A 20,059-nucleotide genomic window follows, 5' to 3' on the forward strand; every position below is an offset into this window, starting at 1 on the left:
AAGGCCCATTAGTTTATGCTATTTGTTAAGACTGTTTTTATGTTGATTAGTGGCAGCCGTCCTATTAAGGGCATACCTGTCATTATAATTTGTTTTATTTGAGTATATAAGAATGAATGGGGTAGCCAGATCTAAGAAAAGGATTTTCCCCATCTTTTCTACTCTTTCTCTTCTTCTCTTCTCTACAGTAACTTCTTTTTCTCTTTCTTCTCTATCACAGATATCAAATCGGATTGCTGTTTTCTATTTTCTACTTGGTATCGGAGCATCTTTTGGGATCTTTTGAGTCTTCCATCATGTAGCCCTAGATCAGCCGACTGCGTGGTGAGTTAGAGAGCTGATCAAAGACTTTAAAAGTGCTTGGTTCTTGGATTTTTTTGGTGGATCTAGAACCCTGTATGTCAGATCTAGGGTTGGTCATCGAAACCATGAAGAACTGGGGGAAGAAGAGTCCTGATTACAGTAGGACTCTTTAATTTTGACCTAGGAAGGAGCACTTAGGATTTCTTAGGCTCCTTGGTGTTTTCTGAAGGGGGCTGTTCAAGTTCTGGAGTTTTCTGAGGTCTCTGGAGGGAGTGACAACCTTTTCTCCTGTTTTTATTGGCTCCCACAGAGATAAGAATCTTTGTGGGCGGAGGCTTTTGGGTACCAGAAGGTTGGTTGAGGCCTCTAAAGGAGAAAAATCTGTTTTCCTAATCCACAATTGTTTTTTCTAAACTATTTTGGGAATTATGGGGGGCAGTGGAGTTGAGTACAAGTCTACTAGTGAATTGAGACTAGGTAAAGGAGGTGCTAGTGACCCTTTTGGGACATGGACCATCACTACAATTAAGTTGGATGGTACAGACTATTTGGAATGTTCACAATCAACCAAAATGACTATTGGTGCTCATGGAAGTTTGGGGTATGTCATTGGTGAAGGGAAGAAATCTGAGACTAACTCTTCCCGGTGGGTGCAAGAGAATTACATGGTGATGACCTGACTATGCAATTCTATGTTACCCACAGCTAAGGAGATCCGAGATGGAGTTGTAGGGACTTACTCACAGAGCGAGAATGTTGCTAGGGCTTACCAGTTGAGGAATCAAGTGATTGCTACTAGGTAGGGAGATAAATCTATTGCAATTTATTTTTCATCCCTCAAAGCCTTATGGCATGAGATAGATCATTTTGAGACTATGGTTTGGGAATGTAGTAAAGGTGTAGCTACCTTGTAGAGAAGAATAGGGTGTTTTGAGTTTCTAGCGGGACTCAACCCAGAGTATGATATTGCATAACATATTCTTTCTCGTGATAGTGTAATTCTCCCTCAAGCATATGCCTTTGTGTCTGGAGAGTAGGAGGAATGTAATGATGAGGAACTTAAATATTTAGCAGTCTGCTATGATTCGTACAGTGAAACCTAAGCTTGGTGGGGATAAGAGTGGTGGTGATGCTAGGAAGGAGGACAAGGACTTGATCTGTGACTATATGGCAATGATTGGTGACTTATCCGGACCACCTACCACAATTTTTTGGAGTCAGTTGCATCATCTGTAGTTAGGGCCGAGTTGGAGAGATATGAGTAGTTTCTAAGTCAAAGAGATACAACTAGTTCTAGTTCTTCACTAGGTGGACTACAAAGTGCAAGTGGACAAGGAGTTAGTCATTGTACTTCATTTGCACATACAAGTAGTTCTTATGCAACTGCAAACTATGCTTCCACCACAGGTAAGGGGGACCTCCCTGGATTATACACTTAGGAGCCTCAGAACGTATGCCCAATATTTCTACCATTTTCTCTTTATACCACATTACCACCTTTGTTATGGTAGAGATAGAGCCTCTATATCTGATGGTTCCCATGTTCCCATTGTTGGGAAGGGGTCCGTCAAAATAACTAATACCATTACTCTGCCTTCTGTACTGCATGTCCCTAGATTGAGTACTAATCTTTTATCTTTGAGTAGTTTGACAAAACAAATTGAATTGTTTAGTACTTTTTTTCTCCTGGTCATTGTGTTTTGCAAGATCTGGAGTCAAAGAGGACAATTGGGAATGGTCGTAAAGTGAATGGAGTCTACCTCCTTGATGTGCTTCTTAGTCATCTAAGTCATCATGTCAGTAGGAGGTAATGAGTTAGAGCCAGTGGGTTAGTTTATTCTTTGGCATAATTGGTTAAGACATTTGCCTTTTGGTTCTTTGCGTTTTTTATTTCCAAAGCTGTTTGAGTCTATTAAGTTGTCCAATTTGGAGTGCAAGGGTTGTCAACCTAGAAAACATTGTAGACATTCTTTTAAGGCAAGTAATGAAAAATGTTTTTCAATTTTTGACATTGCTCATACTGATGTTCGGAGACGACATCATGTTCCTTCTATGGGTGGTTACCGTTATTTTCTTATGCTTTTGGATGATTATTCACGATATTCATGGGTATATTTGATGAGATCTCATGATGAGGTACCTGGCTTGGTACAATAGTTCCATGTCCATCAAATGGTGTTGACGCGGTTTGGAGTATGGATTAAGGTGTTTATATTAGATAATGCTAGGGAATGCTTATGAAAAAAACCTAGCATCTTATTTATTAGAGCATGGAGTAGTCCATTAGAGCAATTGTACATATACTCTGCAACAAAATGGTATAGTAGAAAGGAAGAACAGACACATTGTGGAAGTGGCAAGAAGTATCATGGTGAGGTCCACAGTTCCAGTTTGTTTTTGGGGTGATGCAATTCTCACAATAGTCTTCTTGGTTAATCAGGTACCCTCTTGTGTTCTTGTATATGCTACTCCTTTCAGCCTTATTTTTCTTGAGGGGGAGATGTTTCATGTTCCTTTGAGGGTATTTGGATGTGTATGTTTTCCCCATATCTTCGGTCCTCATGGCTCGAAGTTGGACCATAAAGCAAAGACGTGTGTATTCCTTGGGTATGCAGGAATTTAGAAGGGGTATTATTGTCATGATCCGATGTCAGGGAGTTGGTATGTCACCATGGATGTTACTTTCTTTGAGTCCATACCTTTCTTTTCAGGGTGTCTTGCTTTGGGGAAGGAAGTGAGCAACACATACCACTTCCTGCTCCAACTCCTTTGCCTACTCCAATGTCTAACCTTGCTCCACCTACTTTGCTTTCTCTGCTACGTCCTGCTTCTTAGTTTTTTACACCACAACATCTAAGACAACACAGGGAGGTTGATTCCACAACAGAGGAACCCATGCCACTTCTTATTGGCTCATTTGAGATTCTAGGTTTGGGTGACATAGACCTAGGTATGCCTTTTGCTCCCTCTAATGTTTTAGTTCCTATTAATACTATCACTCCCGTTCCTAACATCATTGTAGATGACCTAGATCTTCCAGTTACACTCCAAAAGAGGAAGAGAAAGTGCACAACCCATTGTATCTCACATCATCTTTCTTACAGTTGGTTATCTCTCTCATACCGAGCATTTTATTTCTTTCCTTGACTTTGTGTCTATATTCAGGACTGCTAGTGAGGCTCTCTCCAAACCTGAGTGTAAGATAGCTATGCAATAGGAAATGGAAGTCTTGATTAAAAATCAGATATGAGAAGTTGTGGATCTACTTGAAGTGAAGAATGCTTTTTTTAATGGAGATTTTTAGGAGGTGTACCTAGACCTTCTAGTTGGTTTTTATAGTGATATGGCCTAAGGAAATGTATGCAAATTAAAGAAGTCTTTATATGGTTTGAAACAATCACCTAAAGCATGGTTTGACAAGTTTAGGAGTGCATTGATTGTATTTAGCTATGTTCAAACCCAGTTTGATCATACTTTGTGAAGAGAAGGGGATCATTGATGCCAATGTTGATAGTGTATGTGGATGACATTGAAGTCATAGACTCACAGGGAATGACCTGAGTGAGATTGAAAGAGGAACCTACACCGAGGGTTTGAGATTAAAGACCATGGGGTGTTAAAGTATTTTCTGGGCATTGAGGTGGCAAGGTCCAAACGTGGGACCTTCATTTCCTAGAGGAAGTATGTGTTGGATCTACTATAGGAGACATGAAACGTTGGGGTAAAGCCTACTGATACGCCCATTGATCATAACCATAGAATTAATGCTTTAGATTGTGAGCTAGTGAAGGATGATGGGAGGTGCTAGAGTTTGGTGGGTTGGTTTCTATACTTATGCATGGCATGACTAAATGTCTACTATGTGGTTAGTATGATGAGTTAGTACATACATGCCCCACGAGTTTAGTACTGGGAAGCCATTGACAAGATACTTGCCTATTTGAAAGGACACCCAGACAGAAGTTTATCGTTTGCTAATCATGGACATTGGAGCTAGAAGCTTACACAAATGCTGATTGGGCAGGGTGTCTAGATGACAGGAGATTTAGATAAGGAGTTTGCATTGTGGCACATGGTGTTTCAGAGCTTCTCTAGGTTCGGTCCTCATTAGGAGATATTTGGAGTTGATGAAGAACCTATGATGTTGTACTGTGATAATCAAACAGTAATTAAATTGCTCATAACCCAGTTCAACATGATAGGACAAAGCATATAGAAGTTGATAGACATTTTATATGAGAAAGGGTGGCATCTGGAGAAGTGTGCCTACCATATGTTGCATCTGACTTACAACTAGCTGATGTTCTCACAAAAGGAATTGCAAGAAACAAGCTTGAACATGGTCTACAGGAATGTCTGACATCTACTCCCAACTTGAAGGGGAGTGTTAAGATTAAGTTGTTTATGTTCATTCTTGTTTATAAGCTTTAGTTAGTGTTATTGGTCCCAAGGCCCATTAGTTTATGCTATTTGTTAAGATCGTTTTTATGTTGATTAGCAGCAGCTACCCTATTAAGGGCACACTTGTCATTGTGATTAGTTTTATTTAGGTAAATTTCTTAAAGTACCCCTATGGTTTAGGAAATTGACTAACTCTACATTTACTGTTTACATATTGTCTTAAAGTACCCTCCAACAATTGACATCACCATTAAACACTAACAGAAAAAAATGGAATGTCGAGTTTATCCTCTACTATTCTTCAAAATTTCAATATAAAACCCAACTAATGGAAAATTTCAAAAACTGTAACACAGTCTGGGTCCATTGGAAGGATGAAGAGGAACTACTTTCCTCTTTCAATCTTCATCCTAACCATCACTGCAAGGCAAAAAGAGTTCTCCGCTGAACGTGTAAAAGCCTCAACAATGGACATTTTTGAATGTTCTTCTGAGGTTGAAATTGGTTTAGGAGAGAACATTAGCAAAAGGTGTTGGAACATACTCTGGAAGTGACGATCAGTTGGGGATTAGAAGGTGCATTGATTGAGGCGTCTCTAAGTGGGTGGTATGTATTATCGTGAACATAAGCTGTGGTCATCAGAGCTGACTTGGTTGCAGCTGGACTCCGTTCTGCATGTCTAGCCTTTATAGAGTGAGACCCCAGGCAAAATCTGGCTATTCCCCAGTTTTACCATGACGGGAAATCTATGTCCATGGTGTTCGCTCCAACTATGGTGACCCATGGAGATACATTGATGGGATCAGGTCCTCCATTTCCTGCTGAGCAAGAAACAAAAACACTCATCTCCATTGCCCCGAAAGTGGCTATTGACAAACTATTGCAATAATAGGAAGACACTGCCTCCTAGGGAGATCAACAAGATGTTAATACCGTCAGCCACAGTCCAGTCGATTGTTGAAAGAATATATGAGTTGAAACACTCACTATGCCAACAAACCTACTTGTAAGCTGCCACTCTTGCCTTGGGTGCCATTCCTCGGTCTGTCCCTCGAGCATAGCCCAGAAGGTTTGCACCTTCCACAGGAGAGACGACAATGGTGGCTGCAGTATGGGTAGGGTGTCCATCTTGATCTCTTGGCGTTTTATACTCATCTTGCTCGTTGATCTTCTTGGAAGCCACTTGATAGCCATGGTAGAAGATCCAAGCACCCACAATCTTCCTATTGCATTTATGTTTCGTAAAGCCTCGGCTCATCTCACAAGCACCCTTTCAACTTAATGTGGAGAGATTGGACTCATGCCTGTATCATTGAAGGTTGGACCCTTCAGCCATATTCTTGTATCCAGCACTCCCACTACCACATCATGATCAATCAAAGCATCAAACCAGACACTAGTACTGTCTTCCTTTTCAAGCCCCAAGAACATTGGACTCCTCGTGGTGTGTAGGTAGTAGACAGTTTCCTGGTATACATCCAGTGCACCATGTCCCTCTTCCATTCTCTTAGCTTCTTCTTCGCTAAGCCTGACAACAAAGCCATGAAAAGCTGTTTCATAACTGTAAATCATCCATTGCACAGCTTCTCCTGCTATATTATCATCCTCTGCTGAGTCAGGATTGGCCACTACTGACTTAAGTTACTTAACAATAGATGCATACCATTTGAAGTGGTCGGCAAAGGAATCTGGTATCACTGACTTGTCTATATGAATGATATACGTCTTCTTTGGTGGTGGGACAGTTGTAGTGATAACAAATGTGAAATACACAACAAAAAGCACTTTTGAGAAGATGTTGAGGAAGAGTATTTTAGTAATTTAAAAAAATCAGTCATGTGATATCACATGTGAACAGAGTGTGACAGAAAGTTAACTGTAAGGGAGGTTTCAGACAATTGTTAGACAACTTAAGGGTATTTTAAGACAATATGTAAACAGTAAGTGTAGAGTTAGTCAATTTCGTAAACCATAAGGGTACTTTAAGAAATTTTCCCTTTTATTTACGAGTATATAAGACAATGAATGGGGCGGCCAGATCTTAAAAAAGGCTTTTCCCCATCTTTTCTACTCTTTCTCTCTTCTCTTCTCTACAGAAACTTCTTTTTCTCTCTCTTTTTTTTTCCATCACAGATATCAAATCAGATTACTGTTTTCTATTTTCTACTAAAATAAATTTTCATTAAAAAGAAAAAATGGAGATAAAGCACCTTAGATAAGAACCATAACTCCATACCCCCCCCCCCCACCAAAAAAAAATAAAAAAAAAACCACCAATATACAACTAAGCCTTACAACAAAATACCAAGAAGGCCAAAAGCATACAATAGAACTAACACCTCCTTCTAGAAATCAAACATAAGCAACAAAAAACTTACTCAGCAAGATAACAACTCCAATAACCTTAACTAACAACACATCCAACCTCCTTACAAAAAAACATGAAGAACAAATCCCCAACCTCCTCTTAACACCCATTGTTAATCTTCCAAGTCTAGGACCTCTACCTGCCCCTCTTCCTCATTCCACACCTCTCCTCCTTCCTCTGGAATAGAACTATTACGATTATCCTCCATAGTTGTCAAGGCGTCACCTAGGCGACTAGGCGCCCTTGGCTGGGTGCTTCACCCAAACACCTTGACTTTTAGAAACTAGGTGCCTACCTAGGCAACAAAAATGACAAGATGAGTGCATTTTATATCATTTATATTATTGAATCTTATTAATGTATGTGTTAATACACTTTATTGTATGCTATATATATATCATCTATACTTTGTTTTAATTTTTTACTATTGAAATTTAAAAGATCAAAGGGTTTTGAGGAGAGAAAAAGAAAGAAAGAAAGAAAGAAAAAAAGAAAGAATAGAATTATAAAGAGGTTCTTTTTTTTTCTATTCTCCCCCTCTCTCTAATTAAATAAAACAGAAACTCCATCCTTGTTTTTTCTGTTTTACTTTCCATCTTGAATATTTATCATATAAAGTTAATAACCTTCTTTAGCTGCTAATTGATATGAAATTGCTCTATTAAATACTTATTATAGTAGTATTATTTTTGAAATTAATGAAATTAATATATGTAATAGATTTTTATCTTTTAGATGTGATGATTTGTCGCATTTTTAGAGGAAATTTAATGCTCTTAATAAAGAGAATTGCTATTTTTCAATTAATATGCATGCTGAATGGTATATAAAACTAGGGAACTAGCCAAAAGTTAGTTTTTTATATTATAAAATTTTAATCGCCTTGGCGACTAGGCGCCCCAGTGTTGCCCAGAATCACCTAGACGCCTTGAAAAATATGCTCTCCTCCTTTTTCTTAAACTCCTCAAAAGCCCTTCAAGCAAAAGGCTCACCACCCAGAAAAAAAGACCCAAACCTTTTCCAACTTCCATGTCCCTCTCTAAAATTTCCTTATGTCCAACTCCAATCCTTCATTACTCCTTTCCTCTATTCCTCTGTTCAGCTCTCCATCATTCCCCAATGCTTCACAACTACCTTCCTTTTCTTTCACTTTTATGGCTTCATTTCTTTTCAACTCCCCTTTGTCGAAACTTCCATCCCCACTATTTTGGCCACTAGAGTTAATCTCATCAGGAACCTTATGGTTCGTGTATATGAATTAGCCTTTCTTCTAATGAAAGCTCTCTTATATTAATTACTGTGGCTGGTCCCAACAAGTCCTTTTAGCATTGGGAATACCTTGATAACATGCACAAGATGGGATTTACCCGATCCTCTAGGTTTCTTTGCAGCCACTGAACCTTCACCAGAATCCGCATAGTCAGACACCAACTTTTTCCTTCCCAAATAGACTCCAATCCTTCCAACTATTATTTCAACTTTCTGCAGGGGGTTATATTTGTCACCATGGTTTGGGTGGATTTAGACTTTAGTGGTAAAGTAAATAGATTATCAGGAATGTTTACAATTTAGTCAATGCCTCTTTGGTGGATTATAAGCTTTCAAAGCATATATGCTGGTCCATACTCGTTTTGCTTCTGAGATGTTACATTTATAGGTCTCCTCATCATAATATATCTTTAGTTTTCACGTAAGAAGAGTTAGACTGCAGTTAAGAGTTCAAACTTCAAACCAATTAGTTATACTGATTGACTGCACATAAGGTCATGTTGCATTCCACTATTCCAGTACTACTCCCCTCCACTGTAAGACACACAGTAAAGAGGGGTGGGGGGGGAAGAGAAGACCATTTTAAAACAACTCTTAGAAGCAAATGCTTAGGTGAAACATGAGACACAGAGTTCTAAGCAAGGTTTTTGCTGAGGTGTCAGTGCCATTAATTACTCCTTGTAGGAATACAAGAATAGTTAATAGGTGGCTATTCTCTACTATGTATTTGAGATTGCCAAATTCTAAGACTTTTGTTGTGGCCTTGTGGGCAAGTATTCCCTTTAAAAAGATTGCTATCAACATGTAGCAGCCAACATATACATAACTGCTCCTTAGAAGTTAGAACCATTTAATTTAATTATTGAGGAAAATTAGTCAATTGATATTTTTTTACCTTTATTTTTTATTAGAAGTTTCTGTTGTGAAACTAAAGTCTTCTCTTTGGAGAAACATACCGTGTAGTCTTGCAGATAATTGAGTTTGATGTGAAAATGCCTAATGCATTCTGAGTTATACCATATAATTTAATTTTTCATTTCATTTTTCCCTTTGACATCAAATGCCAAGATAGATGAGCACCTAGTGATTTTATTTTCTAACTTTTATTTACAGGGGACAATATTGAAATTTCAGATAATAATTTCTCATAACTAGAGTTTCATGTAAAGCTCACCTTTGGATATCTAGTAAACTTGGTAGCAACTAATATTACCCCTTTTTGAAGAATGTAACAGATAATACCATGGTTTTCAAAACCGGACCGGACTGGATGGTCGGACCAGAAAAACCGGGAATCGGTCAGGTGACCGGTTCCATTTTCCCCCAAAACCAGATTTCCCCCCAAAACCGTTGATTTTGGTCAGTGAACCGCTGAACCGGGCGGTTAACCGTTCGAACGGTTTTGACTTTTTTATTTTTTTAAATTTTTGTTTAAATTTTTCAGAATGGGCCGAGTGTTTGGTGTGAACAGCCAGACCGTTCAACCTGGTAAACTGGTTCGGTCACCGGGTCGGTTTTAAAAACCATAGGTAATACAGATCAAGGAAAGTAACTAATATTACCTGCTCTCTGCTTTTGCACAGTTCAGGGCTTTTACAATCTTTATATTTTACATCTTAGTCATTTATGCCCACTGAATTTATCAAGTTCTTTATATTTGTTGGTGGCAACTAATATTGCCTGGATCTCTGCTTTTAAACTGTTCAGGGATCTACAATCTTATCTTTCACATCTTAGTATTTTTCTGGCCACCGAATCTAACAAGTTCTTTATATTGGTGGACAATCGACCATGGTCAATGTACCTGGATTCAGGGGCTGCACACTTGTGGCAATTCATGGTTACAAAGGTTGCAAAAATGTGTTTCTTTTTATCACCGTATATTGTTCTTAGATGGTTAATGACATTTATTTGCATTCCTGTACAGTCTAGATTGTCCCCATTTGCAAACACTAAAGCACAAAAAGGGAGAAAGAATCTTGGGAAGAGATTTGATTTCAAGAATAGTTTCATATCCAACACTAGCAAACCAAACGAATCAAAGAGATGGTCCACCTTGGTTGATGCAGCAGTGTTATGTCAGAAGAAAGTTTTGCTACCTGAAAACCTTAGGAATTCTTTACTTTGGAACCATCAGTTAAATCAGACCTTATATGGCTTTATTGTATTTGAAGTTGCATGGACTAGTGTCCGTGGTATCAACTATCTGAATGAGCTTCAGGTACTCACTTGATGCTGTCTTGTCATTTAATTTTTATCTTACTACTATTCTGTTCTGAGTGTTTTTTGTGTCACCAACAGACAGATACATGCATGGCATTAGAGGCTAAATTGATGAAAAGATGGGAATTTGATAGTATAGAACACGCCTCAAGTTCTATCCATTCATGGTTCTCAGGAACACTTTATGAAAGGGTTCTCTTGCGGAAGCACCTATATTCCATTACAGGTATTTCTTTTTGGCTTTCATGATTCCTTGACTTTCATATAAGGGTGGGAGAATGGAAAATAGCAAGTATCACAGCCATGGTACATACACATTGCAGTTTTTGCTTTTCCCTCTTTTTTTCTTTTTTCTTTCTTTTTTTTTTATTTTCCTTCTTTTTTTTTGGGGGTGGGGGTTGGATCCATGCTTCCCACCAAGATACCAGGAAGAAATTATTCAACCAGACATTAACCAAATAAACCATATGGTCCATTGCATGGATGCTAGAACCTGTCAGTATATTTTTACCTCAAAAGATACTTTCTCTCAGACCATTAAATGATGGGTAGTAGGCTTCTCAATGTGTGCCACAGGGACAATGGAGGTGGCAAGACCATTCTTTTTTCTTCTACTCTTTAGGCTGACATGAGACTTCCTTATCATTTGTGAATTTCCTTTCAATAACTGAAACTTTTTGAAAATTTCCAGGAGAGGTCTTCTTTGATGCTCAAGAAGATTTGTCATGGATTCGACCTTCTAGTGATGGTGAAAGCATCTGTTCTGATGTTGGTGGTCTTCTAGAAAAATCTCCTTGTAGCATTGGTAGAAATTTTGGTGTGCGCTTTGCAAATGTGGAAAATAGAACAAGTGCTCTACACAGACTGCCTCCTGCTACCATGCCATGCAAAAGGAGGAATATGACAAAATATGTTAGTTCCGGATATGAAGGTAATAGATTTTCCAAGAAGACTCATGGTGAAATTGTTGATTCACCTATACAGTCAGAGACTTCAACTTCTACTAGTAGCAATGACAGTGAAAACACAGTTGAAGCTTCAGAGTACCAGGATGTTTTGATTTTGTTTAGGTTCAATGACCATGACCTGCCCTTTAAATTGAGGGAAATAATCATGCCAGATGTGCGGTTACTAACTTTATTAGAGTACGGGCTTCCAGCTTGGGTTATTTTTCTTCAGTCATATCCAGTAATTTGTCACCTCTATCGGCCATGGATGTGTCCCCTTGCAAGAGCTTTATATGTTTTGATTTCAGTTGTTACTGTTCTCGTTGGATTTTTTGACTTGTACAAAAATGTCCCAATACTGAAAGCCACTGCAGCACACTTGTGTGGACCCCTTTTTGACTGGATAGAAAATTGGGAGATGATATCAAGGATCAAATACTTGGGCACCATTCTATTTTTGCATAACTTTGAGAAAGCTGTTAGGTGGTTCTTAACGGTAACACGTTTTGTCAGATCATTTCTTTCAATTCTAATGTGGCCCATACAGCCGCTTCTGGAGCTTTTGGATTTCTGTTTTCCCCTTTGGGACATATGTTTTGACTCAATTGGGACCTTCTGTTCTGTTATTTGGATTACAATTGGTTCTTCATGCAGCATAGTGATGGACCTTTTAGAGGTTCTATTTTCACCATTGTGGTTTATAATTTCTGTTATCTGGAGCATTGGTATGTTAGCAGCTGATACAAGAACTATGTTTCAAGTTACTGATATATTTATTAGTTGTTTTTTTTATGAAATATTGTACCAATAGCATGCTCTTGTTTGTGTTATACTGCAGGATCCTTAATATACCCGATGTTTTTGACTCTTCGGGAATTACTATACACTCCCATCCGCCTGGTTGCTGCATTAGCAAGTTGTATAGCTTTTCTTTGCTCCTCTATATTTGATTTTCTGGGAAAGCTTTGGTTGTCCATAAGTATTATCTTCCGGATTGCTTCATCTTCTGAAGCAGCAGTGAGCACCTCAGAGGTTTCAATGTGGCGTACACTGTGGAATGACCTTTTTTCTCAGGTTGTTACAATTGCATTTGGTTATATAGTCTGAACACTGGTAAACATACCTGCTTTCTTCTTAAAAAAGGTAAACTTACCTGCTTTTGTGTTAATACCTGCACAGATTTTCCGTGCCATACATAGCATCATAAATGGTCTTGCTGCCTTCTTCATAGCCTGCAACAGGCACCGACTAAGGTATGTCACATGTTATAAGAAGAGTCAACCATCTGCAAGTAATATGCATACTAACTGGATTAACTCATTCTCATTGGCAAAAAAGCAAAAAAAAAAAAAAAACTCATCTGTGTTGTTTTCTAATACCAGGAGTGGAAATTAAGCAATGGATCAATTTATTTAAAACTCTCTGGAAATCATTCCACTTGCATACTTCAAAGCTGTTAGGTTGCATTTGGACTAGGGTGGATTTGGGTTTGGTGGCAGAACTGAATTGTCAACTTAATGAATCTCCGGCTTCTGTAGGTTGGGTTCATTTTTTTTCCATCACATGCTTCAATGAAGTAGGGACTTTTAGGTATTTAACCTTTGGTTTCACATTTTACTAGAATTTGAAATGGTGTAGGGACTAGTCATTTCAAATGCACAGGAGCAAGGCAGGAATAGAATTCATATACAATTCAACTTTCCAGGTCACCATTATAGCAGTTCAGCCAATAGGTTAAACCATTTAATCAATAAAGAAATCGAAAAATGAAACCTGGTTAGCTGTCCAGGTCACTGGTTCAACCATCCAGGTGAACAAGAGTTTGAAAACATTGTCTTTGGATGGACGAGGTTACCATATAAGATGTTTGGCTTACCATATAAATGATTGAATTTTCTATCTATGTCTGGAAAACCCTCAACTTGAACTGCTAGTTCTACATGGAAATCCCAACCCCACTTTAAATTTCTTTTGGTCCCAAGATATTATGGCCCATATGAGGATCAGTTTTTCATGATTCCATGTTTTGCATAATATGTGCATTCAGTAATGCATGCAACCAATGTTTTCCCTGACAATTTTGTTGGAATCAAGATTGAAAATAGAGAAAAGAAAACCAGTTGAGAACAAGTTTGTGGTTTTTCTACATTCAATTTCTTCTTTACTGTCAATGCATCTTTACCAAGGGAAAATGTTATTTCTTATTCCTTATTTCTCCTATTTCAGAAAACCAACTTGGTTTCATCTTTCATGCTAGGGAGATCAGTCATGGAAGCTATCTTTTAATTGAGATGATTGATAGAAAAGTTCATAGAGAAGAAAAGAGAATTCCATATGGTGTTCTGTATTCATTGATTTAGAGAAGGCATATGATAGATTTCCTAGAAAGATATTATAGTGGGTTTTACAAAAGGAAAGAGATCAAATAGGTAAATTGACCTAATTAAGGACATGTATGATCGAGCACTAGCCAATCTTAAAATATCTAGGGGAGAGGCATCGTAGTTCTTGATTAAATGTGACTCCACCAAGTGTCAGCACTTGGTTCGTATTTGTTTGTAGTAGTCATGGATGAAACTAGACATGTTCAAGAGGAGGTCCCAGATGTATGCTTTTTTCTGATGAAACTTGAGAGGGATTACATGCAAAATTAGATTAATGGACAAATGCCTTAGAAACAAGAAATCTTAATTCAGTGATCCCATATCCATAACGCCCATAGAGTTAGAGTAGGATGGGGCAGAATGGATGGCTGCATCCAACGTCTCATGTGATCAGAGAATACCACTTAGGCTAAAAGGAAAATTTTATAAAATAGCTTTAAGGCCAGCTATGTTGTATGGATTAAAGTGTTGGGTAGTCAAGAAACAGTATGTTCAAAAATTCAGTGTAGCAAAAATGCAAATTTTGAGATGGATAAGTTGAAAAACTAGAAAGGATAGGATTAGATATTAACTCATTTGAAAGAACCTACCAGTGGCTCCCATTGGTGATGAAATGAGGTTAAGTAGATTAAGATGGTTTGGTCACATGCAGAGAAGACCATATACAAAGTCAATGAGAAGCGATGGTTTGTCACAAGTTGAAGGGTCTAGAAGAGCTAGGGGGAGGACCTAAAAAAACATGGGTTGAACTAGTTATAAATGATTCAAGGGAACATAATTTAATAATGGATATGCTTTCTGCTGGGAAGTGTCCCATGGGAAAGTAAACACCTTCAGTAACTTACAAAGAAAAAGACCTTTCCTATGCATCTTGTTAGGTTGAGGGGTTTTATGTATTGATGGTTCGGCTGATAAGTGTTCTTATTAGTCTGTATTTGTGTTTAAGTTGTTATGTACTGGGCCTGTGTTAATGGGCCTAAGTTTATTTGCTGTTTTAAGTAGTCTGGGTGTCCCATCACTAATCAGGGCCATTCCAGACATTTCCTGTAACATTGTACTATAGTCTAATATAAATAATAGTACTGTCGACTGGGTTATTCAGTTCGACATTATCAGCACTTCTTGGTCTTCTTCTCTCTTCTACTTCTTCGACTGCAGCATTTCAGCTTTCATGGTATCAGAGCATTGAGCACTTTCCTGGTTGCAGCCGACGCCATCTCTTCTCTCTTGCTGTCTTTCTTTCTTTGTTTTATCTTGGTTGCTGCGGTAAAACCCTAGGGTTGCAGGAGAACACTACAAGGTTCGAACCTAGGGTTTCCCTTGGTTGTAGGGCGCAAGGGAAGAAGACCCAGAAGTTGATGTCCTACTAGACTGTTTCTAGTAGTTAGTAGCTATTCGGCTGCTAAGAGAGGTCTGTATAGGACAAACCTAGTTTGAGGACTGATTTCTGCAGTCCTAGTATTGGTCGTAGGGGGAGGAACACTCTCTACAGTTACAGTAATCGAAGCTCAAGAGAAGTCTGCATAGTGCAGTGGTGTGAGCTCAGTTTCAGGTCGGTTTCCTGCTCATAGTACACCCAATTTGCTGCTATTACTGAACTACTTTAGAGCTGTGTCAGTCTCGGCAAGTCTGAAACTGTGTTGTGGGCTATCAGAACCTTCTTCAATACTGCAACTAGTCTCTTTTCAGCACTGTTATCACCTCGGCTAGTCTCAACAGTGTTGTCTACACAGTGTCTGCGGCCAAGATGTCTTCAGTATCAGGAGAAGTCTCTTCTAGAGATAACAAACCTGGTGGGAGGTCTTCAAACCTGGAAAACCCGAATCTGCACAGCTTGCAAATTACAAGTGTGCTGCTGGATGAATACGACTTCAGGGAGTGGTCAGTTTCTGCAATGCTTTTTATTACTTCCCGTGACCTCACATGCTACTTAGATGGGAATAAGAAGGAACCTGAAGTTGGCAGTACAGAGTATGCAGTGTGGCGCAAGGAGCACAGTTATGTCCTGGTTGCTTGCCTCTATGACTTCATGAGTTGCCAGGACTGATCAACACTTTCCCACAACAGCCATGATTTGGGAAAAAGTGTCTAAAACGTATGGACAGAAGAAAAATAATGTTAGAATCTACAGATTGAATCAAGACATTACTGCCTTAAGGCAAGGGGATATGACAATTGCAACTTTGCAACTCTGAAAGGACTTTGGGAAGAACTTGACCATCATTTGATTTTGGACTGGGAAAATGCCAAGGACAAGGAGAGACATGATAAGTAGGTTGAAGAGAGCAGAGCCTTTAAGTTCTTGGCTGGCTTGGACCCAGTGTATGAGGGCATAAGGTAAAAAATTATAGGAAGAGATGAACTGCCCAAGTATCACCATGTTTATTATCTGGTAAGGAATGAAGAAGTGAGGAGAAAGGAGATGCAAGTTGACTCTCAGATTCAACTAGCTGAACAACTTGGAGACCATTCAGCCCTGATTTCTACCAAAGGCAACAAACATCCAGAAAAGAAGCATCTTAAGTGCACTCATTGTGGGGGTGAGAGACATGTGAAAGAAAAGTGTTGGGTCCTATATCCACACTTGAAGCCAGTTGCATTGAGAAAGAACAAGAAGCAACAGAAGAGTCATGCGGCAAGTGGGAACCTTGTCACTAGTAACAACGGTGACAACTCACAGAGTATACCAACAGTGACTTCTTCTCCCATGGGGCAGGTTGTTGATTCCTCTGGAGCCGGTGCCTTGGGCTTCACTGCTAGTGAGGTAGAGGTCCTTAGCCGTTAGCCCGTCTAAGGAGTAATTCTTTTGCTTCCTCCTCTCTTGCCAGATCAGGTAGTCTCTGCCTTTAGTGCAACTAGTTCTGTTGGCTCTTCTTCTTGGGTTATTGATTCTGGTGCAACTGACCACATGACACATATGTCCTTATTCTCTTCATATCAATTGTTGTCTAGTCAGGATAAGATGAGAGTTGTTGACGGGTATTTCTCCACCATCTCTGGAAAAGGGGTGGTTGACCTAAGCAAGGACCTCTCTCTTAAATCAGTCCTACATGTTCCTAGTCTCACCTCAAATCTTTTGTCTGTTTTAAAACTTACCAAAAATTTGAACTGTAGTATAACCTTTTTTCCTACTCATTGTGTCTTTCAGGACAGGTTGACGAGGAGAACGATTGGGAGCGGTCATGAGTATGGAGGCCTCTACTATTTTGATGCAGACATCCATTCAGCCTTACAAGCCTTTATTGCTAGTAGTCCGGAGAGTGTGGAGTCAATAGCTAGGTTGCATCTATGGCTTGCTAGGCTAGGTCATTTATCTTTTTCTTCATTAGAAATGTTGTTTCTCGAATTGTTTAAGGGCATTTCAAGTCAGAGTTTAGTCTGTGAAATATGTCAAATGTCAAAACAATGTAGAACTGTTTATCCAATTTCCAGTAGTGAATTTCGAGCTCCTTTTGATTTGGTTCATTCTGATGTTTGGGGCCTTTCACCTATTGTTTCTATTGATGGCTTTTGTTACTTTATCAATTTTATTGACCACTACTCTCGATGCACATGGATCTACCTGTTAAAAGGACGAGATGAAGTGCCACAGATAACTATGGCATTTTGCAAAATGATTGAAACACAATTTGATAAGAAGATTAAGCAATTCCAGTCAGATAATGCTGCTGAATATTTTGAAAAATCCTTGAACTTATTCATGGAAGATGCTAGCATGTTACATCAATCATCCTGTGCTTATACCCCTCAACAGAATGGGGTTGTTGAGTGCAAGAATAGACATCTATTGGAAATAGCTCGAGCCTTACTATTCCAACACAAGGTTCCCAAGCAATATTGGTCTCAAGTTCTACTTACTGCATCATATCTGATAAATCGGATGACATCTAAGGTGTTGAGTATGAAAACCCCTTTCTCTGTTCTGTGTCCTACTCTTCCAGAATCTTCTCTTCCTCCACAGGTCTTTGGCTGTATATGTTTCATACATGTGAAGGATCCAAAGAAGACCAAGTTGGATCCTCGGGCTACGAAAGGAATATTTTTGAGGTATTCTCTTACGCAAAAGGGTTACAAGTGTTATGATCCTGTCTCCAAGAGAAAGTATGTCACCAGAGATGTGATCTTTTTTTGAGTCTCAACCCTATTTTCAGTCTTCTCAAAATCCTCTTCAGGGGGAGACTAGTGGGATAAAAGAGGATTCTCATTCTCCCTCTTTTTTTGTTCCCCTATCTGCCTCGGGCCTTCCATCCTCTTCTTCTACTCCTAGTTGTGGCATCCCGGGTCAACCTAGTGAGGTTCCCACTGTGCCGATTACTTCTCTTGATACTGCAAATGTCCCTGAAGGCTCCAGTAGGCAATAGAAAGAGATACAAATCACCTACAACAGAAGGAAAAAGGGCCCTCAAACTCATGACAGCAACCGGTTGGACTCGGACCAATCTGTCTCTACAATCCAAGGTAATTCCAACACTCATCTTCTGATTTGGATCTTCCTATTGTTCTCCGTAAGCCTATCCGTTCTTGTACCACTCTGCATCCCATTGCTGATTTTGTTTCTTATTCACATTTATCTCCAGCCTATCACTCCTTTGTGTCTGCTATTTCTTTTGTTCATGTTCCTTCTAGGGACTCAGAGGCCGTGTCTGATCCAAGGTGGAAAGAAGCTATGAATGAAGAAATGAAAGCCCTAATGAAAGCAAGAACTTGGGAATTAGTGGATTTGCCAGAGGGGAAGAGCACTGTTGGGTGCAAGTGGGTGTTTACTATAAAGCACAGGGAGGACGGGTCCATTGAAAGGTACAAGGCCAGGCTTGTGGCAAAGGGGTTTACTCAAAAAGAAGGGATTGACTACAAAGAAACATTTGCCTCAGTAGAAAAGCTCAACACAATTCGGGTTCTATTGCCATTAGCAGCAAATTTTTCTTGGGAACTTCATCAGTTGGATGTGAAGAATGCCTTCCTAAATGGTGACCTTCATGAAGAGGTATTTATGAAACCTCCACCAGGCTATGACTTTGATAGAAAGGTGTGCAAACTGAGGAAAGCATTATATGGTTTAAAGCAGTCTCCTCGTGCATGGTTTGAGAGGCTTTGTGGGGCAATGAAGAAAGTTGGGTACACTCAGAGTGGTGCAGACCAGACCTTATTCATAAGGAGACAGGATAGCAAACTTACAACACTCGTTGTTTATGTGGATGATATGGTGATTACTGGGAATGACTTGGAAGAGATCAAAAGACTGAAGGAGTTTTTAGCCTCTGAATTTGAGATCAACGACTTGGGCCATTTGAGATATTTTTCGGGATTGAAGTTGCTAGGTCAAGAGAGGGGATCTACATATGTCAGCGGAAGTATGTTCTTGACCTTCTAGAGGAGACAAGCATGATAGGGTGTAGACCAGCAGATACTCCAATAGAACAAAATCATGGCCTACAGGAATCAGTAGGGGAGGACTACTGTGATAGAGAGAGATACCAAAAATTGGTAGGGAAGCTGATATATTTATCTCTCACTCGACCAGATATTGCTTATGCGGTGCATGTTGTCAGTCAGTTCATGCACTCTCCAAAGATCCCTCATATGAAAGCAGTTGAAAGGATTCTTAGGTACTTGAAGACTAGCCCAGGAAAGGAAATTCTATTCAGAAAAAACAATAAAATTGAAATTGAATCTTATACTGATGCAGATTGGGCCGGTTAGGAATCAGTAGGGGAGGACTACTGTGATAGAGAGAGATACCAAAAATTGGTAGGGAAGCTGATATATTTATCTCTCACTCGACCAGATATTGCTTATGCGGTGCATGTTGTCAGTCAGTTCATGCACTCTCCAAAGATCCCTCATATGAAAGCAGTTGAAAGGATTCTCAGGTACTTGAAGACTAGCCCAGGAAAGGGAATTCTATTCAGAAAAAACAATAAAATTGAAATTGAATCTTATACTGATGCAGATTGGGCCGGTTCTATTGGGGACAGAAAATCAACTTCAGGTTATTGTACATTTGTGGGAGGGAACCTGGTTACATGACGCAATAAGAAGCAGAACATTGTTGCTAGATCAAGTGCGGAAGCTGAGTATCGAGCTATGGCTCACGGGGTTGCTGAACTCTTATGGCTCAAGACTCTTCTAAATGAGCTTGGCATTAAAGTTGAGGGTCCTCTCAG

General features: G+C 39.3%; 1 protein-coding gene across 8 annotated transcripts in view; it reads left to right on the plus strand.

The window, feature by feature from the left end:
* LOC148878354 (uncharacterized) overlaps positions 1-20,059 on the plus strand; it is a 67,430-nt gene that overhangs the window by 6,460 nt on the left and 40,911 nt on the right. For 2 of the 8 annotated variants that reach the window (XM_088953408.1, XM_088953394.1), the window contains 7 exons: positions 221-324; positions 10,049-10,190; positions 10,269-10,562; positions 10,643-10,790; positions 11,256-12,236; positions 12,350-12,585; positions 12,691-12,764. In XM_088953408.1, the coding sequence (XP_088809534.1) occupies positions 10,140-10,190; positions 10,269-10,562; positions 10,643-10,790; positions 11,256-12,236; positions 12,350-12,585; positions 12,691-12,764 (1,784 nt within the window). In that variant the 5' untranslated portion in view covers positions 221-324; positions 10,049-10,139. The remainder of the gene's footprint in view (positions 1-220; positions 325-10,048; positions 10,191-10,268; positions 10,563-10,642; positions 10,791-11,255; positions 12,237-12,349; positions 12,586-12,690; positions 12,765-20,059) is intronic. The other 6 variants (XM_088953384.1, XM_088953389.1, XM_088953426.1 and 3 more) reach the window with 3 other exon arrangements.

This window comes from Nelumbo lutea, chromosome 1 (assembly GCF_056320005.1).
Source record: "Nelumbo lutea isolate HS-2025 chromosome 1, American lotus-T2T, whole genome shotgun sequence".
NCBI classification, from domain to species: Eukaryota; Viridiplantae; Streptophyta; class Magnoliopsida; order Proteales; family Nelumbonaceae; genus Nelumbo; species Nelumbo lutea.